This window comes from Scyliorhinus torazame, unplaced genomic scaffold, assembly GCF_047496885.1.
Source record: "Scyliorhinus torazame isolate Kashiwa2021f unplaced genomic scaffold, sScyTor2.1 scaffold_663, whole genome shotgun sequence".
Lineage (NCBI taxonomy): Eukaryota > Metazoa > Chordata > Chondrichthyes > Carcharhiniformes > Scyliorhinidae > Scyliorhinus > Scyliorhinus torazame.
Window position 1 is genome coordinate 20,001 of NW_027308390.1, and position 15,969 is coordinate 35,969.

Genomic DNA, 15,969 nt, shown 5'->3' on the forward strand with positions numbered 1-15,969 from the left:
GACCCCAAGATCTCTCTGCTCCTCCACATTGCCAAGAACTCTACCGTTAACCCTATATTCCGCATTCATATTTGTCCTTCCAAAATGGACAACCTCACACTTTTCAGGGTTAAACTCCATCTGCCACTTCTCAGCCCAGCTCTGCATCCTATCTATGTCTCTTTGCAGCCGACAACAGCCCTCCTCACTATCCACAACTCCACCAATCTTCGTATCGTCTGCAAATTTACTGACCCACCCTTCAACTCCCTCACCAAGTCATTAATGAAAATCACAAACAGCAGAGGACCCAGAACTGATCCCTGCGGTACGCCACTGGTAACTGGGATCCAGGCTGAATATTTGCCATCCACCACCACTGTCTGACTTCTATCGGTTAGCCAGTTCGTTATCCAACTGGCCAAATTTCCCACTATCCCATGCCTCCTTACTTTCTGCAGAAGCCTACCATGGGGAACTTTATCAAATGCCTTACTAAAATCCATGTACACTACATCCACTGCTGTACCTTCATCCACATGCTTGGTCACCTCCTCAAAGAATTCAATAAGATTTGTAAGGCAAGACCTACCCCTCACAAATCCGTGCTGACTATCCCTAATCAAGCAGTGTCTTTCCAGATGCTCAGAAATCCTATCCTTCAGTACCCTTTCCATTACTTTGCCTACCACCGAAGTAAGACTAACTGGCCTGTAATTCCCAGGGTTATCCCTAGTCCCTTTTTTGAACCGGGGCACGACATTCGTCACTCTCCAATCCCCTGGTACCACCCCTGTTGACAGTGAGGACGAAAAGATCATTGCCAACGGCTCTGCAATTTCATCTCTTGCTTCCCATAGAATCCTTGGATATATCCCGTCAGGCCGGGGGGACTTGTCTATCCTCAAGTTTTTCAAAATGCCCAACACATCTTCCTTCCTAACAAGTATTTCCTCGAGCTTACCAATCTGTTTCACACTGTTCTCTCCAACAATATCGCCCCTCTCATTTGCAAATACAGAAGAAAAGTACTCATTCAAGACCTCTCCTATCTCTTCAGACTCAATACACAATCTCCCGCTACTGTCCTTGATCGGACCTACCCTCGCTCTAGTCATTCTCATATTTCTCACATATGTGTAAAAGGCCTTGGGGTTTTCCTTGATCCTACCCGCCAAAGATTGTTCATGCCCTCTCTTAGCTCTCCTAATCCCTTTCTTCAGTTCCCTCCTGGCTATCTTGTATCCCTCCAGTGCCCTGTCTGAACCTTGTTTCCTCAGCCTTACATAAGTTGTCTCCTTTTTCCTCTTAACAAGACATTCAACCTCTCTTGTCAACCATGGTTCCCTCACTCGACCATCTCTTCCCTGCCTGACAGGGACATACATATCAAGGACACGTAGTACCTGTTCCTTGAACAAGTTCCACATTTCACTTGTGTCCTTCCCTGACAGCCTATGTTCCCAACTTATGCACTTCAATTCTTGTCTGACAACATCGTATTTACCCTTCCCCCAATTGTAAACCTTGCCCTGTTGCACGCACCTATCCCACTCCATTACTAAAGTGAAAGTCACAGAATTGTGGTCACTATCTCCAAAATGCTCCCCCACTAACAAATCTATCACTTGCCCTGGCTCATTACCCAGTACTAAATCCAATATTGCCTCCCCTCTGGTCGGACAATCTACATACTGTGTTAGAAAAGCTTCCTGGACACACTGCACAAACACCACCCCATCCAAACTATTTGATCTAAAGAGTTTCCACTCAATATTTGGGAAGTTAAAGTCGCCCATGACTACTACCCTGTGACTTCTGCACCTTTCCAAAATCTGTTTCTCAATCTGTTCCTCCACATCTCTGCTACTATTGGGGGGCCTATAGAAAACTCCTAACAAGGTGACTGCTCCTTTCCTATTTCTGACTTCAACCCATACTACCTCATTAGGGTGATACTCCTCGAAATGCCTTTCTGCAGCTGTTATACTATCTCTAATTAACAATGCCACCCCACCACCTCTTTTACCACCCTCCCTAATCTTATTGAAACATCTATAACCAGGGACCTCCAATAACCATTTCTGCCCCTCTTCTATCTAAGTTTCCGTGATGGCCACCACATCGTAGTCCCAAGTACCGATCCATGCCTTAAGTTCACCCACCTTATTCCTGATGTTTCTTGCGTTGAAGTATACACACTTCAACCCCTCTCCGTGCCTGCAAGTACTCTCCTTTGTCAGTGTTCCCTTCCCCACTGCCTCATCACACGCTTTGGCGTCCTGAATATCGGCTACCTTAGTTGCTGGACTACAAATCCGGTTCCCATTCCCCTGCCACAATCACACAGAGAGACAGAGAGAGAGAGACAGAGAGAGAGAGAGAGAGACTGAGAGAGAAAGAGAGAGAGAGACAGAGAGAGAGAGAGTCAGAGAGAGACAGACAGAGAGAGAGACAGACAGAGAGAGAGTCACAGAGAGAGACAGATAGAGAGACAGAGAGAGAGAGAGAGAGACTGAGAGAGAAAGAGAGAGAGAGACAGACAGAGAGAGAGCCACAGAGAGAGACAGATAGAGAGACAGAGAGAGAGAGTCAGAGGGAGGACTGAGCGAGGGACTGGGAGAGGGGGGGAGAAGGGAGTGGGAGGACGGCTGGGCGGAGGGGGAGTGAGTTACGAGTGATGGAGAAGGAGAGACTGAGGGGCAGAGGGAGGCAGAGTGCGAGGGAGGGGGCGAGGTGAATGTCTGAGTGGGGCGGGGAGTGGGCAGAGTGATGGGGAGAAAGGGGGAGTGTGAGAGAGGGTCAGAGTGGAGGGAGAGAGAGAGATGGCGAGAGTGCCTGGGAGAGAGGGAACGCGGGGGGAGTGAGAGAGGGAAGGTGAGGCAGATTTTGATGGAGCGAGGGAGAGTGGGTGTGTGGGAGGGTGTGAGGGTGAGGGAGATGGAGGAGGGGACTCGGAGTGAGTGAGGGCGAGGGCGAGAGAGGGAGTTGGAAGGAGGGGAACGTGAGGCTCGAGGTACCTGGACATAAGAAGCCATTTGTGTAACAAAGTGATCGGAGGAATTCTTGACCAGAAGGCAGTCGCCAATGTTGGCTGTTGTATTGTGTAAATCGATAATTAAATCAATCGCTTCCTCAGACCCCTGTGGACCCAGCAGACGGTTCAGCTCCCTGGCACGCGTAACCTCGGACGACAGCGTTTGGTTCGAGTCCACACTGAGAACAACAAAATAAACAACACACAAATAACCAGAAATACACTACACTGTCAGAGGGTCAGTACTGAGGGAGTGCCGCACTGTCAGAGGGTCAGTACTGAGGGAGTGCTGCACAGTCAGAGGGTCAGTAGTGAGGGAGTGCTGCACTGTCAGAGGGTCCGTACTGAGGGAGTGCCGCACTGTGAGAGGGTCAGTACTGAGGGAGCGCCGCACTGTCAGAGGGTCAGTACTGAGGGAGTGCTGCACAGTCAGAGGGTCAGTAGTGAGGGAGTGCCGCACTGTGAGAGGGTCAGTACTGAGGGAGTGCCGCACTGTCAGAGGGTCAGTACTGAGGGAGTGCTGCACAGTCAGAGGGTCAGTAGTGAGGGAGTGCCGCACTGTGAGAGGGTCAGTACTGAGGGAGTGCCGCACTGTCAGAGGGTCAGTACTGAGGGAGTGCCGCACTGTCAGAGGGTCAGTACTGAAGGAGAGCCGCACTGTCAGAGGGTCAGTACTGAGGGATTGCTGCACTGTCAGAGGGTCAGTACTGAGGGAATGCCGCACTGTCAGAGGATCAGTACTGAGGGAGTGCTACACTGTCAGAGGGTCAGTACTGAGGGAGTGCTGCACTGTCAGAGGGTCAGTACTGAGGGAGTGCTGCACTGTCAGAGGGTCAGTACTGAGGGAGTGCTGCACTGTCAGAGGGTCAGGACTGAGGGAGTGCCGCACTGTCAGAGGGTCAGTACTGAGGGAGTGCCGCACTTTCAGAGGGTCAGTACTGAGGGAGTGCCGCACTGTCAGAGGGTCAGTACTGAGGGAGTGCCGTACTGTCAGAGGGTCTGTACTGAGGGAGTGCTGCACTGTCAGAGGGTCAGTACTGAGGGAGTGCCGCACTGTCAGAGGGTCAGTACTGAGGGAGTGCCGCACTGTCAGAGGGTCAGTACTGAGGGAGTGCTGCACTGTCAGAGGGTCAGTACTGAGGGAGCGCTGCACTGTCAGAGGGTCAGTGCTGAGGGAGTGCCGCAGTCAGAGGGTCAGTATTGAGGGAGTGCAACATTGACTCACTTGAGAATCTCTGGGAGGAAGCACCGATTAAGATCCTGGTCCACGTAACGAACACACCGCTCCACTGCTTGCTGGTTGGCTACTAGAGGCATCACTGAGAATGTTGAACGCTTGAGGTCTGAGGGGTTCTTCAGCCAATGGCGGGCCAGGAAGATGCCGGACATCTCATTGCCATGGGTGCCACCCACCACTGCCACCCGGCTGAGGGGGGCGAAGGTCACAGCGGGGGCGGAGGTCATGGCGAGTGAATAATCGATCGATGTGACTGTTGCTCAGACCTGGACAAATGGCGATGGAGAAAAAGAGAGCCCAAAATCAAGCTCGATTCCAACGCCCGTCTGAGCGATCGGCCATTCAGCCAAACATCACTCCCTATCCCTATCTCTGTAACCTCCTCCAGCTACTACAACCCTCCCTATCTCTGTAACCTCCTCCAGCCCCTACAACCCTCCCTATCTCTGTAACCTCCTCCAGCCCCTACAACCCTCCCTATCTCTGTAACCTCCTCCAGCCCCTACAACCCTCCCTATCTCTGTAACCTCCTCCAGCCCCTACAACCCTCCCTGTCTCTGTAACCACCTCCAGTCCCTACAACCCTCCCTCTCTCTGCAACCTCCTCCAGCCCCTTCAACCCTCCCTATCTCTGTAACCTCCTCCAGTCCCTACACCCCTCCCTATCTCTGTAACCACCTCCAGTCCCTACACCCCTCCCTATCTCTGTAACCTCCTCCAGCCCCTACACCCCTCCCTATCTCTGTAACCTCCTCCAGTCCCTACATCCCTTCCTATCTCTGTAACCTCCTCCAGCCCCTACAACCCTCCCTATCTCTGTAACCTCCTCCAGCCCCTACATCCCTTCCTATCTCTGTAACCTCCTCCAGCCCCTACACTCCTCCCTATCTCTGTAACCTCCTCCAGCCCCTACAACCCTCCCTATCTCTGTAACCTCCTCCAGCCCCTACACCCCTCCCTATCACTGTAACCTCCTCCAGTCCCTACACCCCTCCCTATCTCTGTAACCTCCTCCAGTCCCCTACACCCCTCCCTATCACTGTAACCTCCTCCAGTCCCTACACCCCTCCCTATCTCTGTAACCTCCTCCAGTCCCCTAAAACCCTCCCTATCTCTGTAACCTCCTCCAGTCCCCTACAACCCTCCCTATCTCTGTAACCTCCTCCAGCCCTCACAACCCTCCCTATCTCTGTAACCTCCTCCAGCCCCTACACTCCTCCCTATCTCTGTAACCTCCTCCAGCCCTTACAACCCTCCCTATCTCTGTAAACTCCTCCAGCTCCAACACCCCTCCCTATCCCTGTAACCTCCTCCAGCCCCTACACCCCTCCTGATCTCTGTAACCTCCTCCAGCCCCTACACCCCTCCCTATCTCTGTAACCTCCTCCAGCCCCTACAACCCTCCCTATCTCTGTAACCTCCAGCCCCGACAACCCTCCCTATCTCTGTAACCTCCTCCAGCCCCCACAACCCTCCCTATCTCTGTAACCTCCTCCAGTCCCTACACCCCTTCCTATCTCTGTAACCTCCTCCAACCCCTACACCCCTTCCTATCTCTGTAACCTCCTCCAGCCCCTACACCTCTCTCTATCTCTGTAACCTCCTCCAGTCCCTACAACCCTCCCTATCTCTGAAACCTCCTCCAGTCCCTACAACCCTCCCTATCACTGTAACCTCCTCCAGTCCCCTACACCCCTCCCTATCTCTGTAACCTCCTCCAGCCCCGACAACCCTCCCTATCTCTGTAACCTCCTCCAGCCCCTACACCCCTCCCAATCACTGTTACCTCCTCCAGCCCCTACAAACCTCCCAATCTCTGTAACCTCCTCCAGTCCCCTACAACCCTCCCTATCTCTGTAACCTCCCCCAGCCCCTACACCCCTCCCTATCTCTGTAACCGCCTCCAGTCCCCTACACCCCCTCCCTATCTCTGTAACCTCCTCCAGCCCGTACAACCCTCCCTATCTCTGTAACCTCCTCCAGCCCCTACAACCCTCCCTATCTCTGTAACCGCCTCCAGTCCCCTACACCCCCTCCCTATCTCTGTAACCCCCTCCAGCCCGTACAACCCTCCCTATCTTTGTAACCTCCTCCAGCTCCGACACCCTCCCTATCACTGTAACCTCCTACAACCCCCTACAACCCTCCCTATCTCTGTAACCTCCTCCAGTCCCTACACCCCTCCCTATCTCTGTAACCTCCTCCAGCCCCTACACCCCCTCCCTATCTCTGTACCCTCCTCCAGTCCCTACAGCCCTCCCTATCTCTGTAACCTCCTCCAGCCCCCACAACCCTCCCTATCTCTGTAACCTCCTCCAGCCCCTACAACCCTCCCTATCTCTGTAAATTCCTCCAGCCCCCACAACCCTCCCTATCTCTGTAACCTCCTCCAGTCCCCTACACCCCTCCCTATCTCTGTAACCTCCTCCAGTCCCCTACACCCCTCCCTATCTCTGTAACCTCCTCCAGTCCCCTACACCCCTCCCTATCTCTGTAACCTCCTACAGTCCCTACAACCCTCCCTATCTCTGTAACCTCCTTCAGTACCCTACACCCCTCCCTATCTCTGTAACCTCCTCCAGTCCCCTACACCCCCTCCCTATCTCTGTAACCTCCTCCAGCCGTACAACCCTCCCTATCTCTGTAACCTCCTCCAGCTCCTACACCCTCCCTATCTCTGTAACCTCCTACAACCCCCTACAACCCTCCCTATCTCTGTAACCTCCTCCAGTCGCTACACCCCTCCCTATCTCTGTAACCTCCTCCAGCCCCTACACCCCCTCCCTATCTCTGTACCCTCATCCAGTCCCTACGACCCTCCCTATCTCTGTAACCTCCTCCAGTCCCCACAACCCTCCCTATCTCTGTAACCTCCTCCAGCCCCTACAACCCTCCCTATCTCTGTAAATTCCTCCAGCCCCCACAACCCTCCCTATCTCTGTAACCTCCTCCAGTCCCCTACACCCCTCCCTATCTCTGTAACCTCCTCCAGTCCCCTACACCCCTCCCTATCTCTGTAACCTCCTCCAGTCCCCTACACCCCTCCCTATCTCTGTAACCTCCTCCAGTCCCTACAACCCTCCCTATCTCTGTAACCTCCTCCAGTCCCCTACACCCCTCCCTATCTCTGTAACCTCCTCCAGTCCCTACAACCCTCCCTATCTCTGTAACCTCCTCCAGCCCCCACAACCCTCCCTATCTCTGTAACCTCCTCCAGTCCCCTACACCCCTCCCTATCTCTGTAACCTCCTCCATTCCCTACAACCCTCCCTATCTCTGTACCCTCCTCCAGTCCCTACAAACGTCCCTATCTCTGTAACCTCCTCCAGCCCCTACAACCCTCCCTATCTCTGTAACCTCCTCCAGTCCCCTACACCCCTCCTTATCTCTGTAACCTCCTCCAGCCCCTACAACCCTCCCTATCTCTGTAACCTCCTCCAGTCCCTACAAGCCTCCCTATCTCTGTACCCTCCTCCAGTCCCTACAAACATCCCTATCTCTGTAACCTCCTCCAGCCCCTACAACCCTCCTTATCTCGGTAACCTCCTCCAGCTTCTACAACCCTCCCTATCTCTGTAACCTCCTCCAGTCCCTACAACCCTCCCTATCTCTGTAACCTCCTCCAGCCCCTACAACCCTCCCTATCTCTGTAACCTCCTCCAGATCCTACACCCCCTCCCTATCTCTGTACCCTCCTCCAGTCCCTACAACCCTCCCTATCTCTGTAACCTCCTCCAGCCCCGACAACCCTCCCTATCTCTGTAACCTCCTCCAGCCCCCACAACCCTCCCTATCTCTGTAACCTCCTCCAGTCCCTACACCCCTTCCTATCTCTGTAACCTCCTCCAACCCCTACACCCCTTCCTATCTCTGTAACCTCCTCCAGCCCCTACACCTCTCTCTATCTCTGTAACCTCCTCCAGTCCCTACAACCCTCCCTATCTCTGTAACCTCCTCCAGTCCCTACAACCCTCCCTATCACTGTAACCTCCTCCAGTCCCCTACACCCCTCCCTATCTCTGTAACCTCCTCCAGCCCCGACAAACCTCCCTATCTTTGTAACCTCCTCCAGCCCCTACACCCCTCCCAATCACTGTTACCTCCTCCAGCCCCTACAAACCTCCCAATCACTGTTACCTCCTCCAGCTTCTACAACCCTCCCTATCTCTGTAACCTCCTCCAGTCCCTACAACCCTCCCTATCTCTGTAACCTCCTCCAGCCCCTACAACCCTCCCTATCTCTGTAACCTCCTCCAGATCCTACACCCCCTCCCTATCTCTGTACCCTCCTCCAGTCCCTACAACCCTCCCTATCTCTGTAACCTCCTCCAGCCCCCACAACCCTCCCTATCTCAGTAACCTCCTCCAGCCCCTACAACCGTCCCTATCTCTGTAAATTCCTCCAGCCCCCACAACCCTCCCTATCTCTGTAACCTCCTCCAGTCCCCTACACCCCTCCCTATTTCTGTCACCTCCTCCAGTCCCCTACACCCCTCCCTATCTCTGTAAACTCCTCCAGTCCCTACAACCCTCCCTATCTCTGTAACCTCCTCCAGATCCTACAACGCTCCCTATCACTGTAACCTCCTCCAGCCCCTACAACCCTCCCAATCTCTGAAACCTCCTTCAGCCCCTACAACCCTCCCTATCTCTGTAACCTCCTCCAGTCCCTACAACCCTCCCTATCTCTGTAACCTCCTCCAGCCCCTACAAACCTCCCTATCTCTGTAACCTCCTCCAGCCCCTACAACCCTCCCTATCTCCGTAACCTCCTCCAGTCCCTACAACCCTACCTATCTCGGTGACCTCCTCCAGCTTCTACAACCCTCCCTATCTCTGTAACCTCCTCCAGACCCTACAACCCTCCCTATCTCTGTAACCTCCTCCAGCCCCTACAACCCTCCCTATCTCTGTAACCTCCTCCAGCCCCTAAAACCCTCCCTATCTGTGTAAACTCCTCCAGTCCCCTACACCCTCCCTATCTCTATAACCTCCTCCAGCCCCTAAAACCCTCCCTATCTCTGTAACCTCCTCCAGCCCCTACAACCCTCCCTATCTCTGTAACCTCCTCCAGCCCCTACAACCCTCCCTATTTCTGTAACCTCCTCCAGCCCCTACAACCCTCCCAATCTCTGTAACCTCCTCCAGCACCTACAGCCCTCCCAATCTCTGTAACCTCCTCCAGCCTCCACAACCCTCCCTATCTCTGTAACCTCCTCCAGCCCCTACAACCCTCCCTATCTCTGTAACCTCCTCCAGCCCCTACAAACCTCCCTATCTCTGTAACCTCCTCCAGTCTCTACAAACCTCCCTATCTCTGTAACCTCCTCCAGTCCCTACAACCCTCCGTATCTCTGTACCCTCCTCCAGTCCCTACATCCCTCCCTATCTCTGTACCCTCCTCCAGCCCCTACAATCCTCCCTATCTCTGTAACCTCCTCCAGCCCCTACAACCCTCCCTATCTCGGTAACCTACTCCAGCCACTACAACCCTCCCTATCACTGTAACCTCCTCCAGCCCTTACAACCCTCCCAATCTCTGAAACCTCCTCCAGCCCCTACAGCCCTCCCTATCTCTATAAGCTCCTCCAGCCTCGACAACCCTATCTCTGTAACCTCCTCCAGTCCCTACAACCCTCCCTATCTCTGTAACCTCCTCCAGCCTCTACAAACCTCCCTATCTCTGTAACCTCCTCCAGCCCCTACAACCCTCGCTATCTCCGTAACTTCCTCTAGTCCCTACAACCCTACCTATCTCGGTAACCTCCTCCAGTCCCCTACACCCCTCCCTATCTCTGTAACCTCCTCCAGTCCCTACAACCCTCCCTATCTCTGTAACCTCCTCCAGTCCCCTACACCCCTCCCTATCTCTGTAACCTCCTCCAGTCCCTACAACCCTCCCTATCTCTGTAACCTCCTCCAGCCCCCACAACCCTCCCTATCTCTGTAACCTCCTCCAGTCCCCTACACCCCTCCCTATCTCTGTAACCTCCTCCATTCCCTACAACCCTCCCTATCTCTGTACCCTCCTCCAGTCCCTACAAACGTCCCTATCTCTGTAACCTCCTCCAGCCCCTACAACCCTCCCTATCTCTGTAACCTCCTCCAGTCCCCTACACCCCTCCTTATCTCTGTAACCTCCTCCAGCCCCTACAACCCTCCCTATCTCTGTAACCTCCTCCAGTCCCTACAATCCTCCCTATCTCTGTACCCTCCTCCAGTCCCTACAAACATCCCTATCTCTGTAACCTCCTCCAGCCCCTACAACCCTCCTTATCTCGGTAACCTCCTCCAGCTTCTACAACCCTCCCTATCTCTCTAACCTCCACCAGTCCCTACAACCCTCCCTATCTCTGTAACCTCCTCCAGCCCCTACAACCCTCCCTATCTCTGTAACCTCCTCCAGATCCTACACCCCCTCCCTATCTCTGTACCCTCCTCCAGTCCCTACAACCCTCCCTATCTCTGTAACCTCCTCCAGCCCCGACAACCCTCCCTATCTCTGTAACCTCCTCCAGCCCCCACAACCCTCCCTATCTCTGTAACCTCCTCCAGTCCCTACACCCCCTCCTATCTCTGTAACCTCCTCCAACCCCTACACCCCTTCCTATCTCTGTAACCTCCTCCAGCCCCTACACCTCTCTCTATCTCTGTAACCTCCTCCAGTCCCTACAACCCTCCCTATCTCTGTAACCTCCTCCAGTCCCTACAACCCTCCCTATCACTGTAACCTCCTCCAGTCCCCTACACCCCTCCCTATCTCTGTAACCTCCTCCAGCCCCGACAACCCTCCCTATCTTTGTAACCTCCTCCAGCCCCTACACCCCTCCCAATCACTGTTACCTCCTCCAGCCCCTACAAACCTCCCAATCACTGTTACCTCCTCCAGCTTCTACAACCCTCCCTATCTCTGTAACCTCCTCCAGTCCCTACAACCCTCCCTATCTCTGTAACCTCCTCCAGCCCCTACAACCCTCCCTATCTCTGTAACCTCCTCCAGATCCTACACCCCCTCCCTATCTCTGTACCCTCCTCCAGTCCCTACAACCCTCCCTATCTCTGTAACCTCCTCCAGCCCCCACAACCCTCCCTATCTCAGTAACCTCCTCCAGCCCCTACAACCGTCCCTATCTCTGTAAATTCCTCCAGCCCCCACAACCCTCCCTATCTCTGTAACCTCCTCCAGTCCCCTAAACCCCTCCCTATTTCTGTCACCTCCTCCAGTCCCCTACACCCCTCCCTATCTCTGTAACCTCCTCCAGTCCCTACAACCCTCCCTATCTCTGTAACCTCCTCCAGATCCTACAACGCTCCCTATCACTGTAACCTCCTCCAGCCCCTACAACCCTCCCAATCTCTGAAACCTCCTTCAGCCCCTACAACCCTCCCTATCTCTGTAACCTCCTCCAGTCCCTACAACCCTCCCTATCTCTGTAACCTCCTCCAGCCCCTACAAACCTCCCTATCTCTGTAACCTCCTCCAGCCCCTACAACCGTCCCTATCTCCGTAACCTCCTCCAGTCCCTACAACCCTACCTATCTCGGTGACCTCCTCCAGCTTCTACAACCCTCCCTATCTCTGTAACCTCCTCCAGACCCTACAACCCTCCCTATCTCTGTAACCTCCTCCAGCCCCTACAACCCTCCCTATCTCTGTAACCTCCTCCAGCCCCTAAAACCCTCCCTATCTCTGTAAACTCCTCCAGCCCCCTACACCCTCCCTATCTCTGTAACCTCCTCCAGCCCCTAAAACCCTCCCTATCTCTGTAACCTCCTCCAGCCCCTACAACCCTCCCTATCTCTGTAACCTCCTCCAGCCCCTACAACCCTCCCTATTTCTGTAACCTCCTCCAGCCCCTACAACCCTCCCAATCTCTGTAACCTCCTCCAGCACCTACAGCCCTCCCAATCTCTGTAACCTCCTCCAGCCTCCACAACCCTCCCTATCTCTGTAACCTCCTCCAGCCCCTACAACCCTCCCTATCTCTGTAACCTCCTCCAGCCCCTACAAACCTCCCTATCTCTGTAACCTCCTCCAGTCTCTACAAACCTCCCTATCTCTGTAACCTCCTCCAGTCCCTACAACCCTCCGTATCTCTGTACCCTCCTCCAGTCCCTACATCCCTCCCTATCTCTGTACCCTCCTCCAGCCCCTACAATCCTCCCTATCTCTGTAACCTCCTCCAGCCCCTACAACCCTCCCTATCTCGGTAACCTACTCCAGCCACTACAACCCTCCCTATCACTGTAACCTCCTCCAGCCCTTACAACCCTCCCAATCTCTGAAACCTCCTCCAGCCCCTACAGCCCTCCCTATCTCTATAAGCTCCTCCAGCCTCGACAACCCTATCTCTGTAACCTCCTCCAGTCCCTACAACCCTCCCTATCTCTGTAACCTCCTCCAGCCTCTACAAACCTCCCTATCTCTGTAACCTCCTCCAGCCCCTACAACCCTCGCTATCTCCGTAACTTCCTCTAGTCCCTACAACCCTACCTATCTCGGTAACCTCCTCCAGCTTCTACAACCCTCCCTATCTCTGTAACCTCCTCCAGTCCCTACAACCCTCCCAGTCTCTGAAACCTCCTCCAGCCCCTACAGCCCTCCCTATCTCTATAAGCTCCTCCAGCCTCGACAACCCTCCCTATCTCTGTAACCTCCTCCAGTCCCTACAACCCTCCCTATCTCTGTAACCTCCTCCAGCCCCTACAAACCTCCCTATATCTGTAACCTCCTCCAGCCCCTACAACCCTCCCTATCTCTGTAACCTCCTCCAGTCCCTACACCCCTCCCTATCTCAGTAACCTCCTCCAGCCCCTACAACCCTCAATATCTCTGTAACCTCCTCCAGCCCCTACAACCATCTCTATCTCTGTAACCTCCTCCAGTCCCTACAACCCTACCTATCTCGGTAACCTCCTCCAACTTCTACAACCCTCCCTATCTCTGTAAACTCCTCCAGTCCCTACAACCCTCGCTATCTCTGTAACCTCCTCCAGCCCCTACAACCCTCCCTATCTCTGTAACCTCCTCCAGCCCCTACAACCCTCCCTATCTCTGTAACCTCCTCCAGCCCCTACAACCCTCCCTATCTCTGTAAACTCCTCCAGCCCCCTACAGCCTCCCTATCTCTGTAACCTCCTCCAGCCCCTACAACCCTCCCTATCTCTGTAACCTCCTCCAGCCCCTACACCCCCTCCCTATCTCTGTACCCTCCTCCAGTCCCTACAACCCTCCCTATCTCTGTAACCTCCTCCAGCCCCCACAACCCTCCCTATCTCTGTAACCTCCTCCAACCCCTACAACCCTCCCTATCTCTGTAAATTCCTCCAGCCCCCACAACCCTCCCTATCTCTGTAACCTCCTCCAGTCCCCTACACCCCTCCCTATCTCTGTCACCTCCTCCAGTCCCCTACACCCCTCCCTATCTCTGTAACCTCCTCCAGTCCCTACAACCCTCCCTATCTCTGTAACCTCCTCCAGTCCCCTACACCCCTCCCTATCTCTGTAACCTCCTCCAGTCCCTACAACCCTCCCTATCTCTGTACCCTCCTCCAGTCCCTACAAACGTCCCTATCTCTGTCACCTCCTCCAGCCCCTACAACCCTCCCTATCTCTGTAACCTCCTCCAGTCCCCTACACCCCTCCCTATCTCTGTAACCTCCTCCAGCCCCTACAACCCTCCCTATCTCTGTACCCTCCTCCAGTCCCTACAAACGTCCCTATCTCTGTAACCTCCTCCAGCCCCTACAACCCTCCCTATCTCGGTAACCTCCTCCAGCTTCTACAACCCTCCCTATCTCTGTAACCTCCTCCAGTCCCTACAACCCTCCCTATCTCTGTAACCTCCTCCAGCCCCTACAACCCTCCCTATCTCTGTAACCTCCTCCAGATCCTACAACCCTCCCTATCTCTGTAACCTCCTCAAGTCCCTACAACCCTCCCTATCTCTGTAACCTCCTCCAGTCCCTACAACCCTCCCTATCTCTGTAACCTCCTCCAGCCCCTACAACCCTCCCTATCTCTGTAACCTCCTCCAGATCCTACAATCCTCCCGATCTCTGTCACCTCCTCCAGCACCTACAACCCTCCCAATCTCTGTAACCTCCTCCAGATCCTACAACCGTCCCTATCTCTGTAACCTCCTCCAGTTCCCACAACCCTCCCTATCTCTGTAATCTCCTCCAGCCCCTACAACCCTCCCTATCTCTGTAACCGCCTCCAGCCCCTACAACCCTCCCAATCTCTGAAACCTCCTCCAGCCCCTACAGCCCTCCCTATCTCTATAAGCTCCTCCAGCCTCGACAACCCTCCCTATCTCTGTAACCTCCTCCAGTCCCTACAACCCTCCCTATCTCTGTAACCTCCACCAGCCCCTACAAACCTCCCTATCTCTGTAACCTCCTCCAGCCCCTACAACCCTCCCTATCTCCGTAACCTCCTCCAGTCCCTACAACCCTACCTATCTCGGTAACCTCCTCCAGCTGCTACAACCCTCCCTATCTCTGTAACCTCCTCCAGTCCCTACAACCCTCCCTATCTCTGTAACCTCCTCCAGCCCCTACAACCCTCCCTATCTCTGTAACCTCCTCCAGCCCCTACAACCCTCCCTATCTCTGTAACCTCCTCCAGTCCCTACAACCCTCCGTATCTCTGTACCCTCCTCCAGTCCCTACATCCCTCCCTATCTCTGTACCCTCCTCCAGCCCCTACAATCCTCCCTATCTCTGTAACCTCCTCCAGCCCCTACAACCCTCCCTATCTCGGTAACCTCCTCCAGCCACTACAACCCTCCCTATCACTGTAACCTCCTCCAGCCGCTACAACCCTCCCAATCTCTGTAACCTCCTCCAGTCCCTACAACCCTCCCTACAACCCTCCCTATCTCTGTAACCTCCTCCAGCCTCTACAAACGACCCTATCTCTGTAACCTCCTCCAGCCCCGACAACCCTCCCTATCTCCGTAACCTCCTCTAGTCCCTACAACCCTACCTATCTCGGTAACCTCCTCCAGCTTCTACAACCCTCCCTATCTCTGTAACCTCCTCCAGTCCCTACAACCCTCCCAATCTCTGAAACCTCCTCCAGCCCCTACAGCCCTCCCTATCTCTATAAGCTCCTCCAGCCTCGACAACCCTCCCTATCTCTGTAACCTCCTCCAGTCCCTACAACCCTCCCTATCTCTGTAACCTCCTCCAGCCCCTACAAACCTCCCTATATCTGTAACCTCCTCCAGCCCCTACAACCCTCCCTATCTCCGTAACCTCCTCCAGTCCCTACAACCCTACCTATCTCGGTAACCTCCTCCAGCTTCTACAACCCTCCCTATCTCTGTAACCTCCTCCAGTCCCTACAACCCTCCCTATCTCTGTAACCTCCTCCAGCCCCTACAATCCTCCCTATCTCTGTAACCTCCTCCAGCCCCTACAACCCTCCCTATCTCTGTAACCTCCTCCAGCCCCTACAACCCTCCCTATCTCTGTAAACTCTTCCAGCCCCCTACACCCTCCCTATCTCTGTAACCTCCTCCAGCCCCTACAACCCTCCCTATCTCTGTAACCTCCTCCAGCCCCTACAACCCTCCCAATCTCTGTAACCTCCTCCAGCACCTACAGCCCTCCCAATCTCTGTAACCTCCTCCAGCCTCCACAACCCACCCTATCTCTGTAACCTCCTCCATCCCCTACAACCCTCCCTATCTCTGTAACCTCCTCCAGC

At 54.4% G+C, this 15,969-nt stretch overlaps 1 protein-coding gene across 3 annotated transcripts in view; it reads right to left on the reverse strand.

Moving 5' to 3' along the window:
- LOC140406577 (aspartoacylase-like) overlaps nucleotides 1-15,969 on the reverse strand; it is a 49,236-nt gene that overhangs the window by 13,283 nt on the left and 19,984 nt on the right. For all 3 annotated transcript variants that reach the window (XM_072494578.1, XM_072494579.1, XM_072494577.1), the window contains exons 2-3: nucleotides 4,242-4,519; nucleotides 3,000-3,195 (exon numbers count right to left, since the gene is read on the reverse strand). In XM_072494578.1, the coding sequence (XP_072350679.1) occupies nucleotides 3,000-3,195; nucleotides 4,242-4,480 (435 nt within the window). In that variant the 5' untranslated portion in view covers nucleotides 4,481-4,519. The remainder of the gene's footprint in view (nucleotides 1-2,999; nucleotides 3,196-4,241; nucleotides 4,520-15,969) is intronic.